The sequence below is a fragment of the Ochotona princeps genome, chromosome 1, assembly GCF_030435755.1.
Source record: "Ochotona princeps isolate mOchPri1 chromosome 1, mOchPri1.hap1, whole genome shotgun sequence".
Classification (NCBI taxonomy): Eukaryota; Metazoa; Chordata; class Mammalia; order Lagomorpha; family Ochotonidae; genus Ochotona; species Ochotona princeps.
The window spans coordinates 164,419,462-164,437,592 of record NC_080832.1 but is presented as its reverse complement, the minus strand read 5'-3'; the positions used below and the strand labels follow the sequence as shown (position 1 = coordinate 164,437,592).

The 18,131-nt window shown below is 58.6% G+C and overlaps 1 protein-coding gene across 1 annotated transcript; it reads left to right on the top strand.

The window, feature by feature from the left end:
• Positions 1-2,936: 2,936 nt before the first annotated feature.
• Positions 2,937-18,131, top strand: PXDC1 (PX domain containing 1). The gene is made up of 5 exons (XM_004598622.2): positions 2,937-3,801; positions 11,778-11,869; positions 12,419-12,536; positions 15,890-16,001; positions 17,222-18,131. Exons 1-5 carry the CDS (start codon positions 3,546-3,548, stop codon positions 17,337-17,339), a joined length of 696 nt encoding a protein of 231 aa, XP_004598679.2. The 5' UTR covers positions 2,937-3,545; the 3' UTR covers positions 17,340-18,131.

The following is an 18,131-nucleotide window of genomic DNA, read 5'->3' as shown; positions in this document are numbered from 1 at the left end:
AGGCCCCTGGGGCCCCTCTATTTACCCAGGATTAGCTGTGTTGATGGGCCTCCAGTGTCTGGTTTCCATCTCTCTAAACTTCATCCAGGCCTCCTCCTCCTCACACCTTTGTAATTCGACCCTGGGCTTGGAAGACAAACAGGTGACCCAGGGAGCTTTTGTTCCCTGCTGTCTGCACTGCAGGTCCTGGCCGGGAACCAGCTCCCCGGCTTGCCTTGCCTCCCCACCCCGCCCCCACTGGGACTGAGGTTCACTGGGGCCCCACACATGCAATCACTTTCACTGGTCCTTGGCGCAGCCCTGGGATTCGGTAAGTTTCCAACTCAAGGAGAGGTAAACCCAAACAGTTCAAGGGAGCAGGCGGCAATGACAGGCATTGGTGTTGTCAGCGGCTGGGTAGATCTGCTTTCATCAGAAAATAAGTCACAGCTAAGTGGTAAGAAGAAAGTACTAGAGCCCTGGTTCCCACCCCCGGGGTCAGCACTGCCAGTATTCCAGCGGTGTCTCGCAGCCCCCATCCAGCAGCTCGCACAAGCAGTTGCTTCACTGAAAAAGAACATGAAATGAGGCTGGTTCTGTGGCATAGTAAGCTAACCCTCTGCCGGGGGCACCAGAATCCCCCGGGGTCACCGGCTTGAGCCCCAGCTGCTCCACTTCCCATCCAGCTCCCTGCTAATGACCTGGGAAAGCAGCAGAGGATGGCCCAAGTCTTATGGGGTCCTACACCCATGTGAGAAACCCAGAACAAATTCTTGGCTCTTGGCTTTGAGTTGAGTCAGCACTGGCTGTTGAGGCCTTTTGGCAAGTGAACCAGCAGATGGAAATTTTTTCTCTGTGAGCCTACTTCTCTGTAACTCTTTCAAATAAAAATAAAAAAAATCACAAACAATGGATTAAGGACATTACAAATAAATACGAAACATCTCTGGAACCTCTTGTCTGGGTCCCACTTACCGTCTCAGAGTACCTTTGAAGGGTTGGTAGCTGTCTTTCCAAGTTGACTTCGTTTTTGAGAGCTAGAGAGAGACACGGACGAGACAGAGCAGATGGAGCTCTTGGTCTGCTGATTCACTTGCTGGGCTTGGCTAGGCTGAAGCCAGGAGCAAGGGAGAGAATACCAGGGTCGCTCCTGGGTGACAAGGGCCCAGGTACCTGCCCTGTCCTGGCTGTTTTCCACAGTCCACATCAACAGGAAGGCCGAGTTGGAACTGAGGCCAGGGCTGTGGGCATCCTAGGGCTTCTTAATGCATATGCCCACCCCCCCAAATTTCTCGTGTCTGACACATGCATTTCACGCGCTCCCTGAGCAGCCCCCTCAGCCATCTCCACGGCCGACACCCACCCCCTCTCCCAGCGGCTTCCACCTGGCAGTGGAGTGTGCACTCGGAAGAACTTTCTCTTTCTGATTTTTTCTTCTTGCACACAGCAACGCAACGGACATCTGTGTCCATGCCTTCCTGTGTGGATGGTGGAGAAATCTCTCTAGGATTCCTGCAAGAGGGAATTGCTTTAGCTTCAGCCTGCCTTCCCAAAAGTCTGTTGGGGTTGAACGAACAGGTTGCAAAGGCTTGTGTCTCTACAGTTTTGCCAAAAGCCTTGCCCTTGTCAAACTTTGGAGCAGCAACGTTCACAGGTCGACAACACAACTCCCAGGCCGCTGTCTGGGGTGCCCAGGTCAAACACCAGCTCCGTTTGCCACAGAACTTGGGTCACTGTCCCACACCAAGATCCCTGTGTCTGGCTCCTGCCTGGCCCAGACCTGGCTGTTAAGGGCATTTGGGGAATAAACCCATAGATGGAAGATCCCTGACTGCCTTTCACAAAGTGCAAATATGGAACACACTTGTGTGGCAAGCATTTAGTCACCTCAGTGAACACGAACATTCATTGTTTTCATTGTCATTCATTTTAATTGTGAACATTCACAATTAAAAACAAAGTTGATCCCAAAACTGCTTGTGGAACTGGGTTTATATACAATCCCCTCTTCCTTTTTCATGTGTTAAAAGGAGATGGTTAGGACGAATGCAAGTCGGTTAATGTCCGACATGACAATTCTTTCAAACTGTCAGGGTGATGTACACCTGTGCCAGGCACAAATCGACAAACTAATTTCACAGTGGCTTAGCTTTCCACCAAGGGTTAAGCGGGACCATCCCGGCCATGTAAAGGCCCTCCAGGGTTTTCCAATGCAGCACAGGCGGGCTGGCTCTGTTGTTTCTCCTTGTCATTGCTTCTTCTACTTCGCCTTGACTCAGTCACTTCCACGTGCCCATCTAGGTTTTCTTTAGTCCCAGGTCTCTGTAAACAAACACCACCTTCTCCTGAATGTCACCATTACAACTCCAGCGTGCACAAGCAAAGCTTCACAGCCAGGGCGCTTGGGTTGGGAGAAGCAAACACACAGCTCCCCCAAACGGGGCTCCCAGCAGGGCCGACGTAAGAGCAAGTGGGAAGACCAGCGGGACCAGGCTGGGTCTTGGGAGCCCATCTTGACCCTCAGACACCCTCCTCCCAACCTCGGCAGGGGTCACCCAAGGGCAGCACAGACCGTGGCCCACACCTACTCCTCTGAGTGCACTTGATGAAGGGAAGCAAAGAGGGCACTCGTGGGTCACGGCGAGTGTGTGTGTGTGTGTGTGGGTGCATCCCGGGCCGCACTGACCGGCTGCCACCAGCCTGCGCCACACTTGGCCTTCCTGGGCGCTCTTCGCCGTCCACTGCGAGGTGATGTCCACAGGCCAGTTGGTGCAATTCACCTCCCACGCAGCAGGCCGTCGCAGGACAGCGGGCTGTCCCAGCCGGGAACCAGCGAGCCCAAAGCCCCGCACGCAGGCTCACCCGAGGACACTCCTGCCACTTCCTCCAGCTTCTCCCCGCTGTCCCCGTGACTGGGGCGGGCCGGCTGGCTGCGCGGCTGAAGAGTGTGTTGGGAGTAGGGCCGCCGTTCCCGCCGCGTCTCCGGCCTGGACCTGCGGGAGGGAGGCGCGGCCAGAGTGCGCGGAGGCCGCGTGGAAAGTGTGCTGTGCCCCAGTCCGTTAGCAGGGGCGCGGGGGTGCGGGGACCCTGTGGGATCCCGGGCTGCAGCTCCCAGACGCCCGAGGTCCCGCGGCTGGAGAAACGGAAAAAGAAAAAAACAAAAACAAGTCTTTCCTGCAGCGCCCCCGTGCGCAAAGCCCGCCCCGCGTCCCCGGCGCCTGGGCCACTCCGGGAGGCGCGGAGGCGGAGGGGCGCCGGGGGTCCCCACGGCCGCGGCAGCGCGCCAGGCCTGGCCACCCCTCCTCCCCTCCCGGCGACGGCGGGAGGGAGGCGGACACGGCCCGGCCCGGCCTCGACGTCGCCGCCCGCCCAGGAGGGAAGTGCCTTATAAAGCGGCCGCTCGGCCGGGCCAACGCTCCAGTTCCCGTGGCCGCCCTGGAGTTGGCGCAGCCAGGCAGGCAGGCAGGCAGGCCGGCCGGGGCGCACCCGGCTTCCCCCGCAGCACAGACCGCAGCCCGACCTGCGGGCGTCGGGGAGCACGGGGGCGGGCATGCGTGGCCCGCGGCATGGCGTCGGCCGTGTTTGAAGGCACGTCGCTGGTGAACATGTTCGTGCGTGGCTGCTGGGTGAACGGCATCCGCCGGCTCATCGTCAGCCGGCGCGGCGACGAGGAGGAGTTCTTCGAGATCCGCACCGAGTGGTCGGACCGCAGCGTGCTCTACCTGCACCGTAGCCTCGCCGACCTGGGCCGTCTGTGGCAGCGCCTCCGCGACGCCTTCCCGGAGGATCGGCCCGAGCTGGCGCGCGCGCCGCTGCGCCAAGGTGCGGGGGCATCCGCGGGCGCCGGAGCGGGCGGGCTGGCTCGGAGCGCGGAGAAGTGTGGCGGGGAGTGGAGTAACTTAGATGCCTGGCCGCGGCGCAGGAGGGACACTCGGGCGGCCTTGCGCTTGGGGGGCGCGGCGAGCCGGGACGCGCGCGGAGCCCTGTCCCGAAAGGAGGACCGAGGCCGACACCAACAGGACGCGCCCGCTGGCCGTCGCAGGGACGGGTCAGCTTAGGAGGAAGACGCAGCTCCGAGAGGGAGGCAGGCGCCCGGAGGTGTCCATCGACCCCGGGACTCCGCGTGTGTATCGCGGGTAGGAGTTGTGGCACCCGGGCCGGCAACCCACCCCCCACCCCGACCCGGAGAACTGGGCGGCTGGGAGGGGCCGCCCGGGTGACGTCCGAGAGACGGAGTGCGAGGTGCCACGCAGCCTGTCCCGAAGGGCCACCCCACCCCTCCTTCCCCCGTCGCTGGCGCCGGTCGCCGCTGGCGGTCAACGCACGCCCAGGGGTCTCCACCCAGGGCTGGGTGCCCATGCTGGTTTGATTAACGGCGCTGGCCGCCGCCGCCGCCTGATCCCTTGCCTGGAAACCGGCCCTGGATTTTACCAACTGCGGGTTTCCCTTTCCGTCCTGCTTGCTGGCCTTGCACTTGGGAGGCCAGGCTGACAGGCGGGGCGGGAAACGCCGAGGAAGTGGAGCTGGGAAGACTGGGAGGGAGGGGCTGCCCGGGAAGGCCAGGAGAGAAGGAGGGTGTGGGGAAGACCCCCATGCTCCCACGCACTCACCCTCCACTCGCTGTGGCCACCTGCGGCGCTCAGCACCTGGGGCTTGAGCACCCCGGCTTGGAAACTTGGAGCCAACTTCCCCAAGCCTAGGGTGGCCAGCACGGATACCCTTAACAGCCTCTGGCTGAGCCTGGAGATAAGCGCTGTTTGCCTCACCTCCCTCTCGTCACAGCCTTCTCCCACACACCCCGCGCGTGCCCTGTGCTCATCCTCTGGCCACCAGATCCCCCTGGCAGAGCTCCCCAAGCAGGCGACTGGGGGCCGCCCGGGAGGAGTCCCTCCCTCGGCTCCTGGGGGTTGGAATTTCCAGCCTGTCCCGAAGGTGTGGTTCAAGGTCTGCCCGGCTTTGCTGTGGATGAGCCTCTTCTGAAATGTCAACAGGGAGACAGACTGTGTGAGGGGACGGGGATGGGATTCCGGGGTGAGCGGTTGGCCAAGGGCCCTAAGCAAGTGGAGTCCTGGAAGGAAAGAGGCTCCCTCAGGACCTCACTGTGGCCAGGCACCTACCCCTGGGCCCTGGGCGGGCCGTGTCATCCCCCCTCTGCCCTCAGGCTGGTGGTTATTGCTGTCTGCAGCGGGGGCTTGGCCCGGATTGGCGGCGGTTTCAGTCGCCCGGGCACGCACAGGTGGGAAATGGAAAATCCCTCACCTGGGGCGGGAGGGAGGTGAGTGTGCAAGGCTCGCCCCAACTTCATCTGTGTTTTTACTCTGGGTTCTGGGGAGCAGAGGGGAGGGGGCTATCATTGCCATAGCTAGTGAAAGTGGACACCCCCGGGGTTCCCCATGGTTTAGGAAGTGGAGGAAGGAGATTCAGTGGTCCAGGTGGGGGCTGCCAGGGGCCACCTGTGGAGTGGCTGGGCAGGAAGGACCCACAGCTGCTGGGGAGAGTGCCTGGCCGCCGTGGGTCCTGTCCTTGTCCCCTCCTAGGACACAGCCAACACTTCTGGCAGGAGAGCAGAGGGTGCCCGGGCCAGGGGCTGGACTGCTGAGCCTTCCTCCCCTGCCTGGAGGCAGGCCCCTCCCCAGCGCCTCCGGGGAAGGCCTCTCCCGGCAGTGGCTCCCTAACCGTAGACCTCCCAGTGGCGCTGGCGCGGATTCCACTTCATTGACATGCAGATGTATTCCTGTTTGCATAAAGCTGCTGTGTGACCTGTAGGAGTACCTGGCAGCTGGGGGTGGGTGATGCTGGGACCCTTTTCTCCATCTGGGTCCTTTCCTGGGGTCCCGTGTTTCTTGACTGGGGGAGAGGATGTTTTTGCACTGTCTGGGTTCGTTGACTTGGGATGCTTGGGTGGTCCCAGCTGGTAGCCCTCAGTTTTGCATGTAGTTGAAAGGGCTGACGAACTCCATTGGCCTGGGAAGGGGCATTTGCATGGAGACGCTGCCCCCCCTCTGCCCTCCCCTCTACCCCCCCCGCCCTGTGCCATCACCCTCCCCTGGTCCTGGGATGCCTCACCAGGCCACCTGTTTGAGCTGTGTAGGGTGAGGCTCACCCAGGGCTTGTCTTTCTCTTTCCCTGTCCTGGGCCTCCTGGTTTCTCACCTGACACCCTTGATATTTGTCTGATGGGTCACCGGTCCCTGCCTCAGCCCCAGGGGAGGGAGGAGGCTGCATCCCTGGATTCAGCATCTTGGGGTGGTCCCTGCTCTTTATGAACTCCGACAGTTATGAGTATCCTGCCCTCAGGCCATGATGAAGATGTGTTATTTCTAACTTCTCCCATCTAGAAAGACAGCCACGCCGTGGGGTTAAAAGATACGCATTAAAAGATACTTGTTTTCTGTGGGAAAAGATGGTGTCACATTTTCTGCAGACTTCAACATGTGGAATTTTCCCACCGGGGGTCTGAGGCTCTTGGGTGACAGTGACAGAGGAGTGACACCCCTCCCCTATGCTTGCAGCAGCTTTGGTTGGTCAGGTCAAGAGCCTGGCACTGAGTCTCCCGCGTGGGTGGCTGGGACTCAGCACTTGAACTTCGTCTGCCGCCTCCAGGCTGTGTCAGCAGGAAGGTGCATCTGAAGCGAATTGCAGCCAGGACTGGAGCCCGTGGGTGTTGCCAGTTAGGGGAAGGAGGAGAGTGTAGGTCAGGGAGGCTGGGCAGGAGGCAGGGCCCAACTCTCCTGCAGGGATGACCACTCTGAGCTCTGATTGCACTCAGAGGAAGACTGCTGCTGGGTGAGCCAGAGGGCAGGGAGGTGTGGCGCCAGGTGCATGGGGCAGGTGTGAGGAATGGCTAAGCAGATGTGATGGGGAGGAGGGGTTGGTTCCAGAGAACCCCTGGGAAGTTGGGAGATAGGCTAGTATTTTCTCTGAGTGAGGTAGGGCACCTGTTACCTGTCTGCTGCCCTCTGCCATTGAGGACAATCATTTTGCCGAGGGCTGATCCGGCCCAGGCTTGGAGAGGGCATCCCCGTGGCCCCTGGATGTGCTGGACGGGGCAGTGATGACCAGAGCCCTGACCACTCAGGGTGTGGCCCCCCAGGACTTAGAGCTGTCCACATATTGTCCACATAGGTGTCAGGGGACAGGCCTCGAGTGATCCCAGAACGCAGTCAGCACAGTAGGACGGGGAGGGGAGGCGATCGGCCAGGGCCTGGGCAGCCCTACAGGGAGTACCCGGTGGGCACCTGTGGTTCCCCAGGCCCTGCTGCTTCTGCACACACTGCTGGTAGCCTCCCTCAGGAACAGTCTCTGTGCCTTTTACAAAAGAGCAGAGTTAGAGAGAAGGGAAAACAGAGAATTGGAGGTCTTCTATCTGCTGGTTCATTCCCCAGATGGTTGCAATGGCTGGAGCTGGGCTGATCCAAGCCAGGAGCTTCTTCCAGATCTCCCACATGATTCCAAGGACATAAGCCATCCTCATCTGCTGTCCTAGGCCATAAACAGAGAGCTGAACTGGAAGTGGAGCAGCCGGGACATGTGCCACTGCCCATATGGGGTGCCAGTACCAAAGGTAGAGGCTTAGCCTACTGTTCCACGGAGCCAGCCTCTGGGCCTTACAGTTCTTTAAAATCCAAAGAACACATGCTCCCCAGGCTGAGGCCAGACCCATGCCTGAGCGGGTGACCCCAGAGTTCCCATGTCCTTGCCGGCCATTGGCATCACTTTCCCACCGTGTGTTGGCACAGCGGTAGGCACCCACTGGTGTCATCACTTTACCAGGTGGCTCCTTGGATGTTCGCAGGCCTTGGCTGAAGTCTGGGTGTGTGGGACAGGACCATGGTGGATGTGGGGTGGTAACTCTGAGCTCCATTAATGCCAGTAGTGTGGTCATGCTTGGTGGCGGGACCCCCAACGCTCCTGGTGGCCTGGTGGCCTCTCCCCCAGGAGTGGTGAGGGTGGGCACAGCCACCTGGCTCTCTTCTAGCTGCCGCTTGCAAGGTTGCCTCGCATTTATCTGTAGGGCAGCAGCCTTCATCTTCCCTCTTTGATGTGTGACCGAGTCCTGTAGGAAAGACCCGGGAGCGGCGCCAGCTGCAGGTGGCAGGGGACGAAGACGGGGAAGGGTTTGGGCTGTGACACTGACCTTCCTGGCTCCTCTACCCACCATGGAAAATTCCAGATGCCCCAGGATCGAAGCCAGGAGGATTGGGGGAGGACGCAGCCAGGTTCGCAGGCACCATCAGCAGCATGGGGGGCTTCAGAAGGCTCCTTGAGAGCACAGAGTGGGGGAAGGAGCTGTGCATGGTGTGTTTGAAAACTTTCCCACCCAAGTAAATTCATCTGTCAGTTCCATGCCACGTGTATCCAGCCTACAGGGCTGTGGTGGGTCCCGATGCAGAAATTCACCGTGCGCCCGGCAGGCGGGCCAATTGTCGGCATAAGGCTCTGTCCCTGGCATACGCCTAGTGCCCTCAAGAACAAATACCTGCTGTGATCCCCCCATTTCTTGCCTTGCTGCCCAGCTCTGGGTGGAGAGCCCTTAGGGCCTGGCCCTGTGGCATTGCCAAGTCTAAAAACTCAAAACAAACCATGTGGGTGAGGCCACAGAGTGGGGTGAGTGATGGTGAACTCTACCCTCAAGGCCAAACCAGCAGTGGAGAGAAGGACAGCTTGGCTGCCCCAGCCCACGGTGGGTCTCCGGGTGTGTGGCCGGCCAGCCGGCTGCCGGGATGCGCGATGGTGTTGACCACATGTTTAGTTCCCAGTTTCCAACTGGGCTGATTTTGTATGCAATGACCATGTCACCGATCTTGCAGCATTAGAAATCGTGGCAATGTTTGAATGTTTGTGATTATCTTTCACCAGGGACTGGAGATTTTTTTGTTTGTTTGTTTTACCGGTGTTGGGTTGTACTTCCTTAAACGTCAGATTGCAGATAGAAGAGCCTTGCCCTGGCTTCCATGGAGTGCTGGCACCCCCTGCCGCCCTGCTCTGGAACAGGCCTCCTCAATAAGAGGTGGTTCCGATTTTGTTTGGATGCCAGGCTGTTCAAAGTCAGGCCCGAGTTGCCGTGATCTCAGGTAGCACAGCTGAGACAAGAACTTGACAGAACTCTCCGGCCGTCAGCAGTATTTGGAGTACAAAAACAAAGGCCGAAACGCTCCTACCACCTTACGGCATTTCATCGCATGTTTCAAAAAGAGGACGTGAAATAAAGAAAAGTATTTGAACAGTGTTAAGACTACCAAGCACCAAAGCTTGTGAGCCACACAGGAGCCGAAAGGCGTGGGCGTGCGTGCGTGCAGGTTGGTCTGGAGGCTGTGGTAGCTTCACCTGCTGCCTGCCAGCGTCTGCATTGGCAGGAAGTGAGAATTCGAAGCAGCAGAGCCGACACCCTAACCCAGGCACTCTAGTGGCTGTGGGCCTCCCCTTCCTGGGGACATCTTTTTTTAAAAGATTTATTTATTTTTATTACAAAGTCAGATATACAGAGAGGAGGAGAGACAGAGAGGAAGATCTTCTGTCCGATGATTCACTCCCCAAGTGAGCACGACGGCCGGTGCTGTGCCGACCCGGAGCCAGGAGCCAGGAGCCAGGAACCAGGATTCCTCCAGGTCTCCCATGTGGGTGCAGGATCCCAAGGCTTTGGGCTGTTCTCAACTGCTTTCCCAGGCCACAAGCAGGGAGCTGGATGGGAAGTGGAGCAGCCGGGATTAGAACTGGTGTCCATATGGGATCCCGGCGTGTTCAAGGCGAGGACTTTAGCTGCTAGGCCATGCCGCCGGGCCCCCTGGGGACATCTTGTCTGAGTGTCAAAGAGCTGATATTTGTGGATTTTCAGCTTGTATGCGTTTTTGGGGCGTGCACCTGCCTGCTCCTCAGAGACACAAGAAGAGTTGGATGGCGGGGTTGAGGGGAGGTGGGCAGTATGGTCTGCATGTTGGCTAGAGTAGCTCTGGACTTGACACCCACTGTGATGAGGGAGTCTGCCTGCTGAGGGCCTGTGACCCAGCAGCCAGCCTTGCCAGGTGGGGACTGCCTGGGTTTGGAAAAGCAGGTGTGATGGGTACTCCAGGTACCCCCAGGAAGTCGACAGAAGCTTGTCATTCACTGTCCCATCCTCTTGTGCAAATGTGTGCAGCCAACAGGAGTAGACCAAAGGTGCCATCTGTTGACAGGTTTCCTCAGGGTATCCGAAGGGACTCGCATGCAGGGAGAGAGAGAGAGAGAGAGAGAGAGAGAGAGAGAGAGAAAGAAAATCTTCACTCCCCAGATGGCTGCAACAGGCAGGCCTTGGCTGGGCCAGGCAGAAGGCAGGAGCTTCTTCCGGGTCTCCCACATGGGTGCAGGAGCTCAAAGCTTTGGGCTGTCCTTTGCCATTTCTCCCGGCCATCAATAGGCAGCTGGGTTGGGATTGGAGTAGCCAAGATTCAAACCAGTGTCCTTATGAGGTGTCGGTACCACAGGAGTAGGCTTATTAACATGCTATACCTGCGCAGGAGGGATGGTGGGACTCAGCTCGAGGGGAAGGCAGCAGCTCTGGTTACCTCTCAGACGGGGGAGAGACTGGCAGCCCTAGGGGCTGGGATGAGAGGTGCAGGGGGAGTCACTGCGGGCCAGCAGGGGGGCGTGGGGTTCAGATCCGTGGTGGGTGGTGTGCCTGTGTGGTCACGCCCACTTGGCTTCCTCCGGGTGAAGGTCTGGTATTTCCCTCCCTGGCAAGGCAGGTGCATGGCTTGTCTCACTCAGTAGGCGCAGGGGCCCAGCGGTTGGGCTGGCTGCAGCCAGCAGTGTGAGCCTGACGCTATGTTGGGGACAGCGTCCGAGGCTCACCCCTCCCCCCTTCCACTGCTGCTAGTCTGTGGCCCTGGGCTGTGCCCTGGTCAGGCCCCAGGATGCCCTTTGAGGAGAGAGAGCTCCTGCACCTCGCTGCCCCCTCACCCCGTTGTGCCCCATTGGTGTGGGCACAAGCATTAAGGTGTTCACTGTGCGGCTGAAGCACGCACCAGGCTTGGAACAGAACAGGGCTTCAGGGACAGGAGGTCCCCCTCTGATCGGTGGGTCCACCCCCGCTTTTTTTTTTTTTAACATTTATCTATTTTTAATTGGGAAGTCAGATTTACAGAGAGAAGGAGAGACAGAGAAAGATCATCCATCCACAAGTTCACTTCCCAAGTGGCTGCAACAGCCAGAGTTGGGCCAATCTGAAGCCAGGAGCCAGGAACCTCCTCCAGGTTTCCTACACGGGTGCAGGGTCCCAAGGCTTTGAGCCATCTTCCACTGCTTTCCCAGGCCACCAGCAAGGAGCTGGACGGGAAGTGGAGCAGCTGAGACACAGACTGACACCCATACAGGATGCTGGCGCTGTGGTTGGAGACTTAGGCTGCTATGTCACAGTACTGGCCACAGCAGGCTACTGTTGCCCTTGAATGAGGTTGTCGCTCTCCAAGTGCAAGGTGAATGCTCGTAACGTAATCGGAAGGGGTAAAAAGGCGCACGCCGAGGCTGCTGTGAGGGGGCATGGGGAGGGGAGTTTCTGGGTGTGGCAAAAGGAAAGTTGGGCCAGCTCATGCCCACAGCCACAGTGACCATGCCCAGGGCCGCAGTGAGACCGAGTGCAGGTGCCAGAGGCATTCGGGAATGGAGGTTGGCACTGGCTGTGCTTTCGGGCATGTCTTGCGAGCTTGGCTCGCATCTGGACCCCCATGGGCGTCTGCCTCCAGGAGCACCTGCCGGTTGTTTCATGAGGGGGCCTGCATCCCTGCCTGCTCCCCTGACCTGTGGCTGTTTCCACCTGCGCCGCAGGGCTGCTCGCCATCAAGAACGCACAGGACATCGAGAGCCGGCTGGACGAGGTGGAGAAGCTGCTGAAGCTGGTGATCGGCATGCCCTGTAAGGTGAGTGGCTGGCCTGGCTGCAGGCTGTGCAGCAGAAGGAGGAGGAGGAAGGCCTGCTTGGGTCCTGGTGGCTTTGTCTACCTCCCTGGGGTGGCGAGCGGGAGGGATCTGATGGGGGCACCAAGTGGGGAGGGTCCGGCTCTCTGGCTGGGCTGAGGATAGCCTGTGCTTAGAGGGCGGAGCTGGTTGGCGAGAGGCTGATGGAAGCAGCCAAGGGAGCCGCCAGTGTCAGCAAGGGTGATGGCAGCCTCCGTGTGCTCATGTGGCCAACAGCAAGGGGACACAGCCCATGTACACAGGGAGGGCAGTGTGGACAACATGCCGGCGCTCAGATACCTGGCCAGAAATCCAGCTGTTAGCCCTGCATCTTAGCCATGGGCCAGATAGGAGAAAAGTGAGCTGAGCTGAGCTGGGGCAGGGGGCGGCGGGGAGTGTGGCCTTGCCAGGCCTGGCTGTGGCTGCCTGGGCTGGGCAGGGGGCGGCTCACACAAGCAGGTGGGCCTGGCGGTGAGAGCCCTCCATCTTGTCATTCTTGGGGTTCCCTTCCAGTATTCCAGGTCGGAAGTTGTGCTGACTTTCTTTGAGAGGTCACCCCTGGACCAGGTGCTGAAAAATGACAATGTGCGTAAGATTCAGCCCAGCTTCCAGAGCCCCGTCAAGATCTCAGGTGAGAGACCGCAGGGGCGCCTGCGCGTCAGCAGGGTGCTGAGAGCAGCAGGTGAGGCCAGGCCGTTAGCCCAGCCCCTGCCCCTCTGGCTCTGTGAGTTTGCAGTGTGCTCTGTCTCCAAAACTCGGGTCTGAGTCAGGACGTCTCAGGAGGAAAGTGATGGGGAGAGAAAGAAAGAAAATCTCCACCTGTTGGTTTGCTCCCCAAATGGTGGTAACAGCTGGGCTGGGCCAGGCTGCAGCCAGAGCCAAGAGCTTCTTCTGTGTTTTCCTTGTGGTTGCAGGAGGCAAGCACTTGAGCCGTCCCCCGCTGCTTTCCCAGGTGCGTTAGCAGGGAGCTGGATCAGAAGCGGAGCAGCCGGGACTCAAACTGGCTCCCAGACGGGGCTCCCATGGGGGTTTAGCCCTAGGGGACGAACTTGGCCTGTGGCCCGCCCAGGCCGTGCAGCAGGATATCAGGCCACTACAAGGAGAGATGAGACTGGGAGAAGAGGAAGAGGGGGTCGGATCGGGCAAGGCTGGAAGGGGAGCGGTGGGCGGGAGTGGCTCACTGTCATTGCAGGCCACTTTCCAGTACCAGGGTGGTCTGACCGTGGAGTTTGCAAGTGGCTTGTGGCAGGGAGGTTCAGTGCGTGGGCCAGGAACCACATGAGACGGTGCAAGAAGAGCTGGCAGGTGGGGCACAGCTTCCACACCTTGGCAGAACCAAGCATTTCCCCTCTGCGTGGCTGTCAATGTTGGACCCTCCCAGCCTAGCTAGCACCTCAGAGCTAGGACTTCCACGTCCGGAGGTGTGTGCGTGTGTGAGCATGCTCACGTGTGTGCAGGTGTATGCATGCATGTGTGTGTGTGGGTGTGGGTGTTTGCAGAGGCAAGGGTGTCCCCTGTCCCTATCCGTCACTGAGGGGGTGATCAAGGACATGGAGCAGCAGCCCTGAGCTCATGATGGCACCCCACAGCACCCTTTGGGGTAGGTGCTCTGGTTTGCAGGCTTGCCCCTGTTGCCTGTGTTTCTGCATTCAGGTGGACGCTGGGGGCCCATCCCCGCTTGAGCTGGTACATACAGCTTCCCACCTTCCTCTCTGGCCACCAGATGGTGCCAGGTGCCAGCAGTGGTGAGAAACAGGTTCCTGTGCCAGGGGGCACAGGAAAAGCATGCCCGGAAGGCCGGCGTCTTTGCCCTCACCCCCATCCTCTGGGGATGTGAGTGCTGAACAAACTTACGAGAGTAGGAGAGACAGAGAGGGGTCTTCCATCTGCTGGCTCGTTCGTCAAGTGCATGCAGCAGTCGGGGCTGAACCGGACTGAAACCCAGGGAGCCTGGAACCCCCTCTGGGTCTTCCATGTGAGTGACAGCGGTCCCAGCTCTTGGACCGTCTTTCATTGCCTCCCCCAGGTGCATCAGCAGGGAGCTGAGCTAGAAGACGAGCAGCCAGGATTTGATCCACGTGGGATTTAGGTGTCACACAGATAGGGGCTTAGCCTGCTGTGCCGTAATGCCAGCCCCAAAGGACAAAATTGACTGTGGCGAACAATCCCTTTCCAAGCTATCATCGGGATTGTTGCAAAGCCGCCCCCACCCCACTCCACACCACACTCCCCTGTCTACCTTCCTGCCCTCCCCCTTTGCTGGTGAGCCTGACTTCCCAGAAGTCATGTGGGGTCTTGGAGGTGATGGAGCGTGGAGGCGGGATCCAGCACTCCTCAGTGACTGTCTTTGGTGGCACACAGATGTCTAGCGGCACCCTAGGCTGCTTGTGCAGGCAGGCAGGAGGGCCCAGACGCCGCTGAGAGCCTTCAAACTGCAGAGGTCACTGTGGCCAGCTGCAGTTACCCCTGAGAGTGGGGTCAAGATTCCAGCTTCGGGTCAGTGCAGTGAAATATAGATGCTGGCTCAAGTCCTGGCTGCTCTACTTCTAATCCAACTCCTTGCTTGTGGCCTGGGAAAGCAACAGAGTGCTTGGGATCCTGCACCCACATGGAAGACCCAGAGGAAGCTCCTGGCTCCTGGCTTCAGATCAGCCCAGCTCTGGCTGTTGTGGCCATTTGGGGGAGTGAACCAGTGGAAAAGGTCAGAGTTTGCAACAGACAATGGAGAAAGTGGTTCTACGCTCCTGCCTCTTTGATGGAGTGCAGTGTCCTCTCCCCTGTCTCTCTGGTCCGCACAGAAGCCATTGACCTCGGAGCACCCAGCTCAGAGCTCCTTCTAGCCTCCAGGCAGGAGGAGTGGGGACAGAGGCAGGGAAGGACGTCCTGGGGCTGTGGCTGGCTGAGGGGGTAGTGTAGTAGCAGACACCTGAGTCAGGAGACTAGGCAGAAGGGGGAGGGGGCAGGAATTTTAGGCATGACTCAGCAGATCAGGTGGATGACCCAGCAGGCCAGACTGTTGAGTCATCATTTTGAACCCTTGGGGAATGACAGGAAAGCCGTTTTTCCTTTCTTCATGTTTAATGTTCCCCGATTCCTTTGGTAGGGACAGAAGGTGCCAGAATGAGACATAAATACCCAGACAGACTAAAAATAAGCAGGAAGTGATCATTTCCGTTATAAAAAAACAGACCCATATGTAGGAATAAATCGATTTCGCTTGTGGTGTCAGATAAAAAGGACACCAGTTCTGTTGGCAGTGTAGGACTGGGTGCCCTCCCACTGGCTGGGTCTGTCAGCAATGCCCTGTGGCTTGCTGGTGGGAGCGGCGGGCTCTGTCCCTTGCATGCCAGGGTCCCCAGGGCTTGGGAGCAGGTGGTGGGCTGACTTTCGGATGTGAGTCACAAAAGCTTTCTTTGTACAAATGGACACAGGCTGTCGGCAGCGGGCAGTCACTTGGAGTGTGAGAGCGAGCCGGCTTCCCGAGGAGCAGGGAGGCATCCTTGCTGGGGGAACCCTGGACGCCACCCAGAACCACTCTTGTACGGGGAACAGAGTCCCTCTGGAACCAGGAGGTCACGGGTGCTGCTGGCACCCATGGCTTCTGGATGCTTGGATTTAACCCATGACGGATGGCATGATTCTACTGAGCATGTGCACAAAACTGTCCACAACCGTTTGGATGTTTTTCCAAGCTGAGTTCCAAGGCCAGGAGGGTCCTGGCTGGGCTGGGCCGAGCTGAGGTCATACTCTATGCCCCAGCCCAGCTCAGGTTGTCCCAGGTGTGGACCTACCACACACAACAGTGCGTTTATAAATGGACCAAAACCCACACAGGTTGGAAAAATTATGAGAAACTATGTAGACACAGGATAAGTTGATAGCCAGCCCTGCCAGGAATAACTCCATGGCACACAGGGGCAAAGTGGGGAGACTTGGAGGCCTCAAACTCCTACCCCTCCTGACGTGTCAATGCCTGATTTTCAGAAATCATGAGGTCCAACGGGTTTTGTTTAGCCAATACGGAGACCATAGTCATCGACCCCAGCATACCCAACGGAAGAGAGCAGCCCCTGGCCGTGGATCCCCCAGAGCACCTGTGAGTATGCTTTCATGGACGGGGTCCCCTAGCTTTGGCCTTTGCAAGAAGTATCCATGCTTGTAGACTTACTGTTTAAGATTTATTTTATTTAAAGGTAGCTATAGGGAAGAAGGGAGAGACAGAGTGGGAGAAATCTTCCATCTGTTGATTCACTCCCAAAATGTCTGCAACAGCCGGGGCTGGGCCATAACAGAAGCCAGGAGTTTCTTCTGAATCTCCCAAATTAGGTACAGGGACTCTAATACTTCCCAAGCTCATTGCCAGAGAGCAGGATCAGAAGAGGACCTTCCAGGACTGGACTGATGCCTAGATGGAATGCCAAGGTCACAGGCAAATGCTGAACGTGCTAGGCCACAGCACCAACACCACGGAGAGTGGTTTTAAACATTGGCTTTCTCTCGAGCTTGCTTAGACCTTAATGTGCCAACCTCGGGAGAGTCCAGGTTGCCGGCTCTGAGCGGCTGCATGCTCTGTGCTGCTCTGACATCCCTGGGCAGAAAAGCCACATGCCTCTGCCTCTGTTTTCCTGGGCTGGAATGACCAGTTCTCTGTGGCTCACTGGGTGGATCGTGGCCCGTGGCCTGTGGCCCCATTGCATGGGATGAAGGGATGGCTGGGTCCCTCTAACTCACCAGGTAGATCGTGGCCCGTGACCTCATTGCATGGGGTAGAGGAATGGCTGGTTCCCTGTGGCTCACTGGGTGGACCCTGGCCCGTAACCCCATTGCATGGGCAGAACAGGTGTGTGTTTACCAAGCCCAAGGCAGCACTGACCCATGTGCCCCACGCAGAGTGGACCTTCTGCCCAGTCTGTGCTCTGAAAGCCCCGCAAGGTGCAGTCACCCTCGTCTTTTGTCTCTCCACCTCCCTGGTGGAGTCCTTGGCCCAAGGCAGGGGTGAAGGACAATCTTAGGTGGCTTGTGTGAGCTCGGGCAGCTGTGCAACCTCTCCCGGCTGCTCTTCACTTCGAATGGCTCCCTCGTGGCTGGGGGTGGCGCTACAGGTGGCCCAGAAAGGTTGCACAGCACCCTACCTTGGCCTCTCAGGCTGCAGAGCCTCCTAATGTGAGGATAAGACACAGTGTGGCAGTGGTTCTTAGCACACCGGTCCCTGGGTCCTCGCACAGGGCCCAGCGCTGCCTTGGCCCCTTGCATCAGTCACCTGCCTTGCTCATTCTCCGCATAGCCGACCCTCAGCTCCTGTCCGTCCTCTTCCAGGTTTGAGAACAGCAACGAGTTCACCTCGGAGCTGGAGGAGGGCGATGACCCCGCAGCGTATGTGACCAACCTGTCTTATTACCACCTGGTCCCCTTTGAGACGGACATCTTGGACTGAACGTCCGCAGCGGGCCTCCCTGACCGACCTCAGCCCTTGACGTCAGTGCAGATGCTGCCCATGGCAGCGCCAGTGTCTGCTGTGCGTGGGTGCATCTACCTGTTCCTGTTGGCCATGACTAGCCACCAGGTCCCTCAGCGGCCGAGGCCACGTCCCGGGGGCCACGTGACAATGCTGTTCTGAGGGTCTTCTCTGCACGGATGCCATCAGCTGCCCCTTGCACCTTGGGCCTCACTGTCCAGGGCGGGGACTCCAGGCCAGCTGGGCTGCACTGGCTGGCGGTTCTGTCTCCAGGGGAGTGTGTCCCCCATCATCCCTCCCGGGCCAAGACACAAAGCATTCTGGAGGAGCTGCCGAAGAAGACCAAGCTCTGGGCCTCGCAGGCAAGGCACCTGCTGTCTCCCACAGGTGTGCCCCAGAGCTCAGAAGCTCTTGCCTCTGCTTTTCATCTTCTAGCTGAAAAAAGTCTTCTCATTCAAGAGGGAGCTTGCATGGGGAATATCGGCTACTGAGAGAGGGGCCCTCACGCCCATCACGTGTCTGTGTGAGTGGACCTCGGGGTCCATGGTTGGGTTCTTTCTAGGCTCCAGCATTGCTGCCCCTTAGTGTACTCTTCTGAGAAGGCAGGAGAATCGAGACTGGAGCTCCAGGCGGCGGTGCCCACCGTGGGCTCCCGTGTCTACTAACGACCAGCATCTGCTAGTGTACATAGCGGTAAATTATTGAGATTTCTAATTCTCTTACACAGTCTGGTTTTTAATCTATTTTAATTAAATAAAAGCTGTTACTCTG